At 39.4% G+C, this 16,201-nt stretch overlaps 1 protein-coding gene across 4 annotated transcripts in view; it reads left to right on the top strand.

Moving 5' to 3' along the window:
* Positions 1 to 3,239: 3,239 nt before the first annotated feature.
* The window catches only part of tsc22d2 (TSC22 domain family 2), a 34,123-nt gene continuing 21,161 nt past the window's right edge, over positions 3,240 to 16,201 (top strand). Inside the window, exons 1-2 of one of the 4 annotated variants that reach the window (XM_067512745.1) lie at positions 3,240 to 6,176; positions 6,942 to 7,819. In XM_067512745.1, the coding sequence (XP_067368846.1) occupies positions 4,648 to 6,176; positions 6,942 to 7,128 (1,716 nt within the window). In that variant the 5' untranslated portion in view covers positions 3,240 to 4,647 and the 3' untranslated portion in view covers positions 7,129 to 7,819. Of the gene's footprint in view, positions 6,177 to 6,941; positions 7,820 to 16,201 lie in introns of those variants that run through there. The other 3 variants (XM_067512746.1, XM_067512742.1, XM_067512743.1) reach the window with 3 other exon arrangements.

A 16,201-nucleotide genomic window follows, 5' to 3' on the forward strand; every position in this document is an offset into this window, starting at 1 on the left:
TACCAGACAGATTAGAGTTGACAGGAAATGAATTGAGAAAGATACACCAAATATCTGCGGGCAAACATTGTCTAGGGACATTGTGATTATATTGTACTTAACCCAAAAGCCACCACAACACTTGTGAAAATGACTGAATCCAGATTTGGATTCAGTCATTTTACCAAAAAGTGATTAGTTAGTTTTAATTCATAGTCTTGTTTACAGACATCCTGTACTGTTAACTGGTCTAAAAGCATAACTTTTTTGGCTAAAGTAGTTAAAAAAAGATAATTTCTTCACCATGACATCATTCAAACATAGGAAAACATCATGACCCATTTCATTTTATTTGCATCATGTGCTAATCGTGTGTTCATCTTGTGATAAACTGTTTACCAGGCCAGCACAAGCCTTTGATGGCCTTTATTGCTGCAATATATTCTGGTCATCAGTTCACAGCTAATGAGTCACTATCAGGAAATCAATCTTTAAAACAATGTGGATGAAATCAGGTACGCAAGTTACTTCAGTGTCTAAAAGTGCAAAGGTAAAATCTTTAATGATTTCATCGTTTTTTGTGATAGTGGTGATTACAAATATTCTTCCACCTTGATGTTACATGCATGACAGCTGATCGGGTCACAGTTCAGTCATTATGGTCTTATAAATTAAGGTGTTAATTGAAAAATCATCTGGGCAGTGTGTTACACCAGCATTATAATCTCATGATAAGATGCGACCCATGATGGGGCCCAAGCACTTCCATTTTAAACATCCGTTGCCTTCTGTACAAATTAAGAAGCAACCCCTGCCTTCCAATGAGTCCACTATGCCATGCTGTAGAGAGAGAGAGTGTGTGTGTGTGTGTGTGTGTGTGTGTGTGTGTGTGTGTGTGTGTGATGTTCCTGGGCCTATCTTTTGAAAAACAAAACACCACAATCATAACGTAATGATACTTTTTTTTTCAAAAGCAAGGCTGGGGGTCAATTGTAGAATGAAGTACTTCAGTTGAATTTAGGTGTGTTCATTCAGTCTTTGGAGCAAGTCAACCTAGATCTTTGAGCATCTACCAAAGAAAAAACTGAAGATCACAGCTGTTTCTGAAGAACAAATGTATTTCCCAGGAACATATTTGAGATTTGTGGTATGTAAATTGGCATCATGGTGATAAATCACATACAGTTATGAAATTAAAAAGTGGACTAAAACAGCGTTTAATATACTTCATGTTTGAATTTTAGGTTTCATTAACATTAAATCTATCCTGTAATGAGCAACACTGTTACTAGTGGGTTCTAGGTACAGATGAAACTACGACAAGGCTTGCTGAAGTAAAAAAATTTATTTCACCAACCACACATAAAAAGTTTAAAATACTGTGCACCCTGTGTAAGACCCTGGGTGAACGGAGCGAATGCCACCAGAAACTCTAACACAAAACCACTGTCTGTACTGCAGATCCATAGGCTGCCAGGCCTGCACACCATTACTGTAGCAGTTCTGGAAGGCGACCAGGGCCTAAGCACACTAGTGCATAGAAAGGGAGAGAATGGTTAACAACTGTGTCAAGTCAACCTCACTGGGCACTGATCCCTGAGCCAATCTACTCAACCTTTCCACCTGTAATTGAGCACAACCCAAACCCTGCTGCCACAGCTCTGTCCCAGTGATTTCGCTCAATTAAATTGTGTCTCATCTAATGCAAATGGTGCTACTCTGTTTAATATGTCTAGGTTAACATAGGATAACATCAAATAAAAACTGGTGTAGCTAACTTTTGTCTATTATCGATATTTCGATCTTAAGCCAAATTCCTTCAGTGTGCAGCAAAAACAAATGAATAGTCCTTGCTGTTCCAAACTTGTCAATGTAATTCTATTTATACTGCATTTGTGCTTGTGGCAAGCAAACAGCTAAAACATGAAGCTGACTTATAGAAATGATTTATGTTTGTTTGACATGGCAAACAACGAATGCCCTTTGTGTTTATCAACTTTATACAACAGATTTTAATTTTCACATGACTTTCTTGAGGTACACTAAGTCTGGTTTCCACCACATTATCGGGAACTTAATAATAACAAATCATATTAAAAACTTATTTCTTATCAGCTATTAGTTCAAGGCACCCATGAGGCAAAAGACATATTTTATTCATTGTTAAAGTGAAAAGTAGTAAATACAGCCCATGCCAAAAACTGTTCATTATTCATCTAGTTCATTATTAGTTCACTAACATTCTTTTCACAGTTATACACAAAGCTATACATATAACCTATAGTAGTATGAGTTTCATATGAAGTATCTTACATTTCAACTATAAGTAATAAACTCCTATCATTTACTTTGTGGTACGCATTTCAAACATACCCTGTGTTTTACTTTCACAGTTGTGCATATCATTATTAATGGTGTTTTATTTTTAACTTTACTAAAAAGCCAGCTCTGCTTAGGCAAGTTATTGTTACTGGAGAGATTAATCCAATCTAACAAGAAATATACAAATACTATAAAATTAAACATATTTTATGTCCAACTAGACAAACCATTATACACACAGAAGTATGACTGTACACATTTAAAGACAGACCTTATGTGTGTAACTCCCTGTAAACCGTGTGCTTTGGTTAGACTATAGATGGTATAAATATGTAATATAGGCTTTTTATGAATTTGTTTTTACTTTATTTTTTTCAACCCACAGAGAAAATTTGGATTTGAATTTTATGCTTGTTTGTGTCAGTTTATTGTACTTTTTTTTACTGTATATTCATATGGACTGTATAATTGTCAGGTCTATCTTGCTAAGAAATCTCTGATCTCCATAACGTTCCCTGATAAAAATGAAGTTTAAAACCACAACTTTTGTAAATCAAGCTAGCTGTAGCATGACACTTGAAATTGAATTAGTGAGCCCCCCTAACATTTTTGGAAGCTTCTTCCAGGGGTCTTCTTTGAGTCTGACAGTACAGGAGGCTTTGACAGCACCTTTCCAAATTAAAATACATTTTGGAACATTTATAACCACAACAACTTCCTCAATTAATTCACTTACTGTAGCTTTAACTAACTGCATGAGACCTTGGGCTAAACATATGAGGACAGTAAACATTTTCATAAACTTGTTTATTGTGGCAAGTGAATAACTTGTACAAATCCAAATTCAGTTTGACTTTTTTCTGATTTTTGGTCATTTAATATTACTTAACTTAACTTAATATTAAGCTTAATAACTTAATATTATGTAATGTGCCATCACCGTAACAAACATATTGAAATAGCCACACTGTGCTGTACTGTGGGAGGTTACATGTTCTCCTCATGCTTGCGTGGGTTTACCTCCAGGTACCCCTGTTTCCTCTCATAGTCCAAAGACATGCAACTGAAGTTAACTGGTGACTGTCAATTGCATGCAGGTGTGAATGTGAGTGTGAATGGGTGTCTGTCTGTGTATGTCTCCCTGCATTAGCCCTAAGACAGACGTATGATCTGTCCGGGAAGACCATGCCCATCGCCCTATGACAGCTGGGATAAACTCCAGCCGCAGTGACACTAACAGGATAAATGGTTACAGATAATGGATGGATGGATACCAAGATCCTTAACTATGTGCAGTAGCTTTACTATGGGCATTAGCTGAAATGTTCTTTTTTTTCTGATGGGAATTGAGTTAACGCTAAACTTAAAAATGTACTCTCCATTTTTCCTTTAGGTTATTTTTTTACTTCAATTTTCTATTAAAATATTTTCTTAATACTTTCTTTAATAATGTATTTGTTTGTTGGCTGAGTTTCTATATAAAACTTTTTTAATAGTATATCAATTGCACTATTTTGAAATTGCTGACCGTCTTCAGCTTCACACACTATACATAGGATTCATTAAACTAAAAATGTATTAATGGATTTTTTTTGAGGAACTAGTTTGACCTCCATACCCAGGATGCACTTCGTTCTTGCCATCTTGTGGAGTGGTAGAGGAGCGGCAGACAGGAGTTAGCTGTCCGTTAGCTCACTGTCGCTGTGGTGGTTGTGGTTATTTGTCAGCTAGCTGCTAGTAGCAGCTGCCAGAGCTGAGCTGTCCACACAGCGAGAGGCAAAACTTCACCCACTTTCAGACCTTTTTTGTTTGTCGCTGGATTATACATACTGGGTTCAAACGCTAGGATTATTTAAAGCCCTCATGGATTTGTTGACATTATAATGCCGCACATGCTGGTACCGAGGTAGGGAAAACTAGCTAACACCAGCTAACTCAGCTAGTCGGCGAGAAATCCAGGCATTGCTGAGAGAGAAGAGTGGGCTGAGAGACCGGGCCCACCTCAGACTAAAGTACCGGTGGCAGCTGCTGAACAAGAACTTTGGCAAGGGCCTGTCTGCAACTCCGCTGCCGGGACACAAAGAAGGCCGACCGCGTAAAAAGGGGTCGGAGGCGGTGAACAGCAGTTCCGCCGTTTGTTGCGACCGGACACCGCGGAACAGATCTGTGGGTTTGGCCTCGGTTGTGACACTTTTCTCCGGTAAGAGAGAAGAAGAGGAACGGTATGGAAATGCCCTGTGACGGTACGTGTCTGTGTCATACCCCTCAGCTGTGAAATACTTCCCAAGACATTAGTTCTCACTTGGTTTCATCTGGGAGCAGACAGCCTAGACGCAGATAGTCAACATGTCGAAAATGCCAGCCAAGAAAAAAAGTTGTTTCCAGATCACGAGTGTAACCCAGGCTCAGGTGGCCGCCAGCAGCATCACCGACGACACCGAGAGCCTGGATGATCCAGACGAGTCCCGGACAGAGGACGTGTCGTCGGAAATATTTGACGGCTCTCGGGGCGACCAGGGTGTGTGTGACAGGAGTTCATCCGAGGAAACCTTAAACCATGTAGGGGAGCATCCGGAGGGCCAACCGCCTATTACAGGTCCTGTCAACGGGGGCCTATCGTATAAAAGTATAGGTTCTGTTCATGTCGTGCCTGTGCCTGCTCCAGCTCAGCCCTTTGTTCCAGGCTCAGCCACCCATGCGTTGACAGCCATCAATACTGCCCCTGCTGCCACTGTCTCTACCAGTGTGGCTCACACAGCCCCTGCTAGCTCAAGCTGTAGTTCCCGTTTCAGGGTCATTAAACTCGACCACGGTACTGGAGAGCCCTTCAGACGTGGCAGGTGGACATGCACAGAATTCTACGACAAAGATTCAGATTCGAGTGTTAATCGGACTGTGGATAGCATAAAGCCAACTGTAACCCTTGACCACACTGTAGAAAGGGACAGTGGGCTAGGGGCCACCATTAACTCTGTGGTCACTAGCAATGCTTTTTCTCCTCAAACTTTCGAGAACTCCACGGACAGCGGCTTCTCTTTGCACCCCGCCCACCACCATCCTTCAGAGCCTCTGCAGCCAGGTTACAGCTTAACTCCTCAGTTTGGGAGCGGAGCAAGTGCCTTCCAGCCCACAGGTATAACTGAAATGTCAAAGCAACCACAACAGAGTGTTCAGCCTGTTGCTTCCCAAACCTTTCCATCCAACAGCATCAATGGTGTGCAGCAAGGTGCCACACCACAGAAGTCTCAGATTATGCCTCCTGCCACACCACCCCAGCCGTTTGCCTTTCCTGCCCATAACACTGGCCTCTCAACTGTTCAGTTGGACTATTCTCAGCAGCACTTTTGCTCAAGTACTCAGAATCTTCCTATGACTTCCCTACCTGTGGGCCCTTCAGCCAGCCAGGTACCCTTGCCTCTGATCAACCCTGTTGGTCCAGCAACCCAGGGGCATGGAGGAGAGGCAGCCTCAGCCCAGAGTCTCCTGCTACAAAAATGCAATGTACCATCCATAGTCCCCATCCTGCCAGGAGGTGGCCAACCGCAGCCTATCAGCCAGCCTCAGCCTGCAGGAGGCTTAGGCATTGCCTCTGCACCTTCTGTCACCACCACCTCCCACAGCAGTGTCCAGAATGTGCCTGCCACAGTGCCCAGTATCACCAACACTCCTCTGGGTGTGCCAGGCCTCTCCTCTGGCTACAGCAGCCAGGCAGAAGAAAGTAGGCAGAAATCTGATGCCCTACCTCAGCCCAGTGCCGGAGTGCTGCCACGGAAAGATGGTGTTAAGCCTTTCCTCGGTGAGGGCCTCAACCTGGCCACCCCTGCTGTTAAGAGCCTGCTTGACATTGACATTGGCATGGATGTAGATGAGGACAGGTAAGAGTAAATAATAAGAAAAACAAATTTTAAAATTAATTCACTTCAATAAATATTTACTGTGGGCAATCAAAAATGGATATTGCCCCATTCTGGGTAGCATTGATAGACTATCGGAAGTTCTAAGTACTGCATGTATCTGGAAGTTTGCCCTCATATAAAACATCCTTAATGCATTTTACCATATGTGGTCATACTCCACACCTCTTCCTTTATCTGTGCCAAAATTAGGCAAGCAATGAGATGGGTTTGGTCATATGTAAGGAACAGTAACACATCTTAGTTCAAGTGTAAAGTTGTAGATTGGGAAGCAGAAGGTATTAGAAGAGAGTGAGACAATTGGAAATGACAGAAGGAATTTTTATTTCTTTGTCATTAATAAGCAATTCACAAAGAGCTGGATAGTAACTTGCCTCTTTACTGTAGACTCACAATCCCCTCCTTTGTGACTTCATTCAACCATACAGACTATTTGGTTTTAGGGGGCGTTAACAAGCACTTGGATAAGTTACAACACACACAGTAGCTGTGTTGTGTAGCTGAGAAGGGAATAACTTCTCAATTGTAGGGGAGGATGGTTTTTATTCTCCTGTGAGTGATGGTTAAAATAATAGCCTCAGCCTCCCCTCCTTTAAAACGTATAAATATCAACTCTTTATGTGCCCATGGTTCTTTTGAAATGTATACACTGTAGCTATTTTTAGGGTCTGTTTCATGGCCCTTGTACAGCTCTCGCTTATGTGTTTCCACTCTCTACCATTCCAGGCAAGTAGGGGAGAGTTGGACAGGTGATGTCTTAGCCAAGAATGACCTAGATGGCAGTTGGAGTCTACACATACCTGTGCATAGTCTGTTGAGTATTTATATAGGCCTCAATGTTTATCAGGGTGCTCTGTTCCTTTTTTCTGTGCTTATTATGAATGGTACAATCAAAGGAGGTTTGTGTGTTTAGGAGGTTGAAAGTTGATTTTTGCCACTTTCAGTCCAGATATTTCTATATTAATCACTGTTTAGCAAGGGACTTTATCCCAGCGACATCACACATGGTTTGATTATGGGTAGAGGTCAGAAACTGTTTCTCTTGTTGTATGAGCGGAACAGTCAGTGTCTGTTTTCTTGTTTTTTACTCTGTGTGTATGTGTGAGAAAGAGTGACATCAGCAGCTGTGAGTGTAGCTATGGTGATGCTGGCAGGAGGACAGGATGTGTCAGGGAGGTGCAGAGGACAGACAGATGGGCACACAGTCACACACCTGCAACACACACAAACACCTGTAGCAATGATAGCAGGACGTAAGCCTCTGTGTCTGTGGCAAAGATGACATGGCTAGACTGAATCACCAGGGTGATGTCTGCTTTCTGCTCTACCTCTTATGTCCTTGTTAGACCTGTCTATGGTGACACATCAACCTAGCCAAGCGTTGACTTGTTGCAGACCTGTGAGGGGTTTAAGCTCCTTATTCTCTTTAAGTTGACTTTTGTTGCTGCTCCTCTTCCCCCTGAACTATTTTTTTAAGTGTTCAATAGCACAAGCATTCTGCATTGATTAACAGGGAGTAAGCTCTTAGCACATTCTTGGTGTGATTAGTGGACCACAAGAGATTTGCAATTTGTTAATTGATTTAATATATAAAGTTATTATCTACTACATATACATATTGTGAGTGTTAGCAACTATATACTTGTTGTGTGTTTAGGTTTTTATTACATTTTCTATTATATTATTTTGCATGCTTCATAAATACTCTGCAATTTTGTTTAAATGAAATGATTGTCTGTACAAAGTACAAATTGGCAGTCAAAGACAAAGCAACAGTGTTTCATAAAAAAACACCCAAAAACACACACAGACTTTCAGACTTTCCCCTCTTGTCAGTGATGCCTTGTTCTGTGCCTAGCTGAGGAATCTGTTCCAAGTTTCATTGTTTGGTTCTGTTTTGAATTAGAGTGCATCACAAAAGTGGAACAAAGCATTGTGGGGGTGGAGCTGTGAGATGAGAATGATTTCCCCTCAGCTTGGAATGGTTAGTGTCTCTGCTCAGCAGGCTGCACCACGGCCAAATAAAGTGATGAAACTGCCCCTGGGACAATTTGTTTCCTTCAATAGAAGCACTTAGCCTTTAACTTAGTTACTTCTTGCAGGAGGGACCACCCTCCCCTGTACTGTATGCAATTAGGCATTTAATTATTAATCCATAATTGATTACACTTTCTCAAGCAACAAAACAGCGGTTGCATTATTAAACAGTAGAAAGAAATGCAGTGCACAATTATGTTAACTATTTTTTTTTTATTCCGTTTTATAACAGAAGGTGCATGATAACTTGACTTTATTTCAAATTTAGAATGTGAATAAATAACTGATTGAGCCCAGATTGCCAGCTTATTAAATTTTATTTTACATGCTTTTTTAGGAAGTGTAAATTAAAAGTTACCGGAGACATGTTTCACATTCCCCTGTATATGATGAGTCATTCTACCTTTTTGACAGTAACACACTGAGCACCATTCACAAAGTGTAGTCTAACTGTAAAATCTAGCAGAGATGCACTTCAGAAGGGAAAGTCCTGTGTAACAAGGAGCGATGTTGAAGGATTGGTGCCCTGAGCTACTTTTTTACATGGGATAGATTGTATGGTGGTAAGTGTGACCCTTTTCCACCATATCGTAAAATAAGCATTCTTTCTTTTAACTCTTCCTCTGCTTGTTTCTCCGGAGTATTCTCTCCCTGACATTGTTGGTTGTTAATTTTCTTGAGGCAATTTCAGTGCACTGGGCTTACTGGTCCTTTTTCCCAGGGTAAAACTATTGGTCTGCCCTTGAAGAAATGTTCAAACTGACAAATGGTGACAACTTTATCACATTTATTGTGACTTTTGACGTGGTATAAAGTATGTGTCTTATGTGGGTGATGTGCTATAAGTGACTGCCTCACTTTTGCATTGTATTTACACATTCACACTTGAGACCAAGACCACACTCTGTTGTTGGCCAATGTTGAGTATGAAAAGTTGGAGTGAATATTGTTTTCATTTAGTACATTGTTTTTGAAACTGCCACCATCTAGTAATAAAGTTAAATTTTATAAAGTTTGTGTTCAACAGATGAAAAGACTGCCGCTCATATCACAGAACAACCTGATGAACTTGGACTAGCAAAGGGAAAGTAAACTAACTGCCAAATTTACAAACCTCCTTGACTTGTCTGATAGCCAATATGTGATGTCACTGTGCCATTGTGGAAACTCAAATAGGCACAAGATAAATGTCTCCTCACACACACTGAATGTCACATTAAGATGTAATCTGGGTGTAAGATTTATGAAAGGTCAACTGCAGGGAGCATGAGTTCAGCTTGGTGTGGAAATTGGGAGTCCGTGAGGTCTCTAGCAATTGTGAAAACAGTGTTGCTGCTGTTGATAATGTGGGAAAAGTGGAAATCTTTGCTGCTGTTTTTTTGTTGAAGTGAAGTAGGAAATGAGCAGTATCTTGATGGGTGCTGTAGATCTTTTCAGCTAACAGTGTTATGTAGTGGATGGCTGTTAGGTCTTTCTATGAGTTTTGTAATTACTATTTCTTCTTTTGTATATCTTTTAACTGCATTCTGAATATAGCAGTAAGATGCTTTGATATAATATAATCTCCGTTATCTGAGATTTGAATTACCATATTGAGACATTTCCTTTTAGAAGTAATTGTGCATCTTGTTAGCTTGTATAATTTTTTTATGGCTGAGCCAACTTTATTGCTCCGATTTAAGCAGATCGATAAAGCTTTTATTGCACGTATAGAACATGCTTATTTAACGATACATTTTGTGCAGTGTAGAAGTGGTTACCTACATTTAGCAAATGTGTTTTATCACAATTATTGAATTTGTATATATTTTTGTTTTACTTGGAGCATGCTATAATACTTCCAGTTTATCTGAATGATTTATGTTCTTTTTGACAGCCATTAGTGTTGCACCCTGCAGCAAGGGGACAATTGTTGCGTGTGACATTGAAAGTGACATTAAACAGCCAAAGGTCGTTGTTGTTAAAAGGTACCTTTTTAAACCATGTACTAACGTGGTGATTTGGAATTTAATATGAGCTCAGGAGAGAAACATTTGTCTTTGATTTGATACATGCGTGATTATGGGGACAGTTAAAATTGTAGCCTAAATGTTTGCTTGTTCAGTACTTTAGCGCCTCCCTCCAATTTGACTTCTTGGCAGTTAAGGAGCCTAACACAAAAAGAGAGTGAGTGAGGACAAGCTGGAGAGTCAGGTTTGAGATGGGGTGTGTGTTGGGGGCTCTAGATTGGTTACCTTGCTCAGAAACAAGGCAGGAACTTATTTCACAGATAGCTGACTTTTCTGAACTTCCAGGGTACACATTCCAGTAGCCCTGAATGGCTGTGATTGTCAGACTCCCTGGTCCGCAGAATGATCAGAAGGGTCTGCACCACCTCTGTTTTAGGTGTAGGCATCTGTGCTCCCTCTTGTCGGTCTCTCATTTTTATGTGTGTCCTTAAGTAACCTGTTAACACATTCTGCTGTTATAGTGCTGATGCGTTTTTTTGTTTCCTATTCGTATCCTATTATTTTCTGCTTTAATTAATCAGTGGGGTTGTGCTTTCATTAGAAGCCTCAATTCACTTCTCCTTTGCTCTAAAATGGAGTTGTTTTTGTTGAGCAATCACCATTTTTACAAGTGCAATAACTGACCTGATTTGGCTTCTAATGATGTCTCCTGAATCTGCTCTTATATTGTTCATTAATGGGTTTTTCTAATTTAGTCCTGTTTCCAAGGACAACAATCTAATCCTACACAATGTCCGAGCACAGTCTCCTTTTGTTATGGTGCAGTGAACTGTATTCTTTTTAAAACAAGTTTATTTCTTTTTTCCCTTTTTATGTAAAATGAAAAAGGTCTAAAGGAGCCAACGCTGTGAGGCAAAGTGGGTGAATATGTTAGCAAAGCAGGAGTCACCCTGTTATCTCAGCAAGATGTGGTCAGTGGATTACTTCCAATTAGAGTGGACCTGCCAAAGCAAGTAAACAACCAAGCTCCTGGCCACTAACCATAACTAACTCAGTTTCTGCTAGAAGCAATGCCCTGAATCAGCCACAGACTATGTTACAGGCTGTTCCAGTAATAAGGACAGTGTGTGCAGATTGTTAGTGTGTGTTGTCTTTTCCAAAATGATGTTGGAACAGAAGGGTTTGGACCCGTCTTTTCAGTGGTTACTTTATATAAAATACGTGCCAGTTCACTTTAAAGAGAGCCCACTGTCCCAACAGATAACCTTTTGATGGTTCCCTGTTCCCAGCTTGTATTTACTACCTGGGATGAGGCATTGTGTAATGTCGTCATATCAACATCATATCATCGTGCTTGAGAATTTGTTAAACTAGCTAAAAACATGTAAATTTAATGTTTCTGTTCCATCTGTGTTTCAGGTTGAGTTTTCATATAGTGATTAACAACTGACCAGGGCTGGCCTAACAAATATATTTTAATCTTGTCCCTTCAGTTTTAAAAGCCTGGCTACACTACAAGGCAAGCAGTGCAAGCAACAGCTAAGTGAGCTGCAGCGATTGGTAGATTAGCAATTGGTTAGATCATCGTCAGAAAATTATTAGAATTGTTGTGGTTGCTGCTCATGTCTTGCTGCTTGTCTGTGCCCCGTAATAGGCAGAGCAATAGCAACAATCACCAATTATACTTTTGGGTTTCCAACTGTATGGCAGATCAACAAGCAAGCTCAATGTTGAGCTCAATATAACATTATTAGGAAATTTTATAGGCAAAACAACTGAATAATTGTTAAATGTTGGTTATAGCCGAAGAGTAAAACATGGAAAACTGTTATGCTAGTTGTTTTTTCTACTTAAAAAGAAACCTATTAATAAAGTCCTGCTTAAAATGTTACTAAAGTTTACCCAAACTGAGCTACTGTAGCCTGCAGCTCTCCAACTCATTTTAACTAGTTCAATCTAGCTGACTTATGGTTACTGCAGAAAAAACTGCAGAATAGTGTGTGTGGGTGAGCTTTTAAAGGTCTTAAGGCAATTTTGCATCTAGTGGCACTGTCAGCATTGTACAGAAAAAACCCATTCACTTGAGTAACTATGTTTAAAACGGTACTCTTCATGATAACTGTGGTGGTTCAGAATTTCCTCTGAAGTCATGTCACACAGTTCCAATTTTGTTGTCTTTTACCCTGTTGGTTTACAGGAAAGTTTGATATTCTGATAAAATTGAGGAAGCGAAAGAGAAAAAAGTTCAAAGTCTATTTAAGGGACTGTTTCTTTGCAAGAGTCAGATGCTACAATTTCTGGACAAGCCAGGCAGAACTGGCCATATATCAGTTTCTCTTTTTCGTTGCCTCTTTTTACAACTTGTAATAATGCTAATGACACAAAATAATGAATTAAGTGCCGGTGTGCGGAAAGAAAATGTAGTTCAGAGCAAGTAAATGGCTGCAGATGGGGGCTAAGTTTTTAAGCATAGAAATCTGTGTGGCGCCATCAGTACCAGGCTAATTCTGTATATTATTTCCGTACAATTTATATTCAGCACATAGTAAGTTATGTGGTACTCTGTTTGGTCTGGTTGAACACCAGGTTTCAGTGGCTGGGGCTCCCCAGAGTGCAAGATGTCTGATTAGTGAGTAATGAGGATGTGTGGAAAGCATGGCAGGCAGCTGCATTTGAGTCATCCATCCTCTATCTGTGTGCCCGCCTGCTTTTAATGGGTGCCGTCGTGTGATATGGCTCAGTGGTGTCTGTTCATTTTTTCATTTTCTGTTACTGTATGTGTTTGTGTCTTGTGGTGTGAAAGTCTAACATTTAGTTACAGTTGAAGATACGTTCCAAGTTAATCACAGTAAATTTGAGATTTTAAGGGGTGCTCGTGTTTAGCTACTCTTTGTCTCTTGAATCAGGGAGCTTTTATTCAGTATCTATTTAGGTAACCAATCACTGCCTGCTCTTTTTTCCAATCCCAGTAAATCTCCTTCATGGGAGGGGGTGAAAGTCTGTGTGTGGGTACCAAGTCCACAAGTGAGTCAGATCACTTCTAGGCAGAAGTGCATGTGGATCAGATTCTGCCTTGCCTTTTTTGGCATGCATGCATATTAAAATGGGTTAACCTCTGGTGAGTGAGTTGGCCAGTCTAAAACCTTCCGCTTTTTTCTCTACTTTGTTGAGCAGGAATGTTGGATCCATGTTTTTGGACCATTCTCTTGCTACATGATGTATTTCTAAGTTAATTTGCAGCAAAAATGTTTTTTCTTCTGAATTTATTCGGTTGCTACTTTCAGCAGTTATATTATCCACCCTAAAATTTTGAGCTTGAGCTCATTCCATGACACTCCCTCTACTGAGCTTTACCCATGTTCAAAATGTTCAGAAGGTACAGATTTGCAAACTCCCTCTGACTCACACATGCAGACTACCTTCTGTGTTGAAGACCTGAGTACATAAACACAAATTAATCTTATGGGGCGACTTCACCAAATTTCAACTTGCTTTCTATGGTTTTAGTTTATAGTGTTTACATTAGTACTTCTTAACTTCCCTCTATTAAACTATTTTTCACAAACTCCATAGTGAACAACAAGAAAACATAATGTGAACTGAAGGTTCCTCTAAGTGATGTCATCTGGAGGCATTTTTACGCTAAAAGTAGAGAGCTATGTTGATATAGGGTCAAATTAAAGTCAAATGGCATTTATGTACATGTACTACCCAAACTAGGGGTCCCTTAAGAACACAGTTGTGCCTGCAATGACCCCAACAATAGAAATACAGAGGAATACAGAGTGCAGAAATAGTCCCAGGAAGTTAGGTTCCCCCCAGAATCTAATTGTATACTGTATCAATATATTATTATTTTTAACTACAGGTGTCAACTTGTTAGGCCACAACAGGTAACACTAATGTGACACGCCTGTATAAAGTGGAAATTAAGTGATATGTATAATTATTCTCCTTAAATAAACAATTTATGACATTTACTCCTTAGCTTATTAGGGTTATTAAGTTCATGTGACCATTGTCTTGATGTTTCATGTGCATATTTTCAGAATATACACACACAAACTTGTATGTTTGTTGTACTGAGAGTATCAAAAATTCAAAAATCTATACTGAGACTTGTGGATAAACAATGACTTGGAAAGAAAAATGTCATTTAAATAAAAATGCAGTCATTTAACACTAGCAGGCTCTAGGATTTGTGTATATTAACCAAACTGCAGTATCTTATACATTGTGAAGGTGTTTAGCCTAACAGGCTAACATGCTAAGAGGGTACTTCTCACCGTATTTCTCAGCATATAGAAATACAGTACAGTTCCTAGGGAGAGCATATCCTGCCAGCACACAGCTCGGCATGTAGGACTGTTATAAGGGGTTCTGTATTTCTGCTTGAGAGGTTATTTTCCAGTAGTGGATTTTGATACTTTCACCTCTGCTATGTGGAGGTTGTTGGTGTCACTGACTTGTTTTTGGGCATTTTTTTTTTAATTTTAATCACCGCTCTCACAATGCTTTTGTTATCAGATATTGTTTTTCTTTACTCACCTGTTCGGTGGGTGTTGCTCAGTAATGGTGTTTGTTTTTTCTTTTTCTTTCTCAGGACATTCTAAATTGTTGTATTGGTTATGTCCAATGTTTGTGCAATGCATCTAAATAATTTAATTTTTTTTTCTTTTTATGAAAATGACTTACTTTTCTGAAGTAGACATCTCTCTGGTATACATATTTATCATTGTTGTCATCATTTAGTACAATTTATTGTTTGAGCAATCAATTTCACCAAACACATGTGTGTATAAAGAAATACTTTTGCTTATTTAAAGTTAAGTTGATGATACAAATTGTTCTATGTTATCTAATATACCTAGAAGTTAATATATCAGAAGGTAAGACATAATTAAGAACAGATGAGTGGTGATCATTTTGTTAGCAGTATCAACATTCTTACAGTCATTTTTGTCACTTGAGTGTTCTGAGCAACAAGCGCAACCTGCTCATAAAAGTCAACGAAGGTCACACCAGTTCTGTAGGTATCAACATCAGTGCACATACTGTGTGCTTTTTTTCTCTGTTCGACTGAGAAAAGCGCAGTTTTGTAAGAACCTCAGTTTCCTGCTTTGCTTTGATGTACGCTTTCATATTCAGTCAAACGCTTCCTCTGTTGTCTTCTTCCTCTTCTTTCTCTGAAGGCAACTTCATCTTGATTGTCTCCTCTCATCTGCATTGAACCATTTTCTACCCCCACCACTTCCAGTGTCTTATAATGAGCAGGCTTTTGCAAGGAAACAGACATGAGTCATTGTGCCTGGTTAGACTGATAATAGTTTATTCACTCGTTTAAAACACCACAGTTAAATAGATGACACCTTGGCTAATTACTGAATCTGGTTCGACCTGTCATAAGTGCCCCACGATGATATATTTTATCTCCTCACTAACAACATGTAACCGTTTGTCATTAGACGACTGTGTGTCACTATAGTCCTTATGAAATAATAAATAATTTCAGAAATGCAACTCACTTGAAATATGTACTTATTCAGTAAAATGCAGAAATCTATTAAAAAACTCAAGTTGTCTTTGTAATAATCAGAAGCCTTTCATCATTTCAGAGTTTGTATATTCATTGCTGCTTCATGGTTGGTCACATTTGTTAGCCTTATAAGAAGTATTTAGCCAAGATGAACTGCGTTGACCTCCTGGTTACTATGCTGAGGTGTGATAACAGGTTCGTACTGAATTTAACAGCCATGCCTCTGTGTTCTTCATCTGAGTCAGTCTGTAAGTTTAACACTACAATATTTCACCCTTCCTCTTATCTAATTTAGAGCTGTCAAAAACGAACACTGGTGATAAATAACATGTTTTATTGTGACTGTTGTGCTTAAACATGCTCTTTGGATTTATTTTTGTTTGATCCATAAATATTGTTTTCATAAAAAGCAAGATTTAGAAACCTTCTTTTTGCTCTATGTTCCTAGTACTGTTTGTTTTTTT

Source organism: Channa argus, chromosome 8 (genome assembly GCF_033026475.1).
Source record: "Channa argus isolate prfri chromosome 8, Channa argus male v1.0, whole genome shotgun sequence".
NCBI lineage: Eukaryota > Metazoa > Chordata > Actinopteri > Anabantiformes > Channidae > Channa > Channa argus.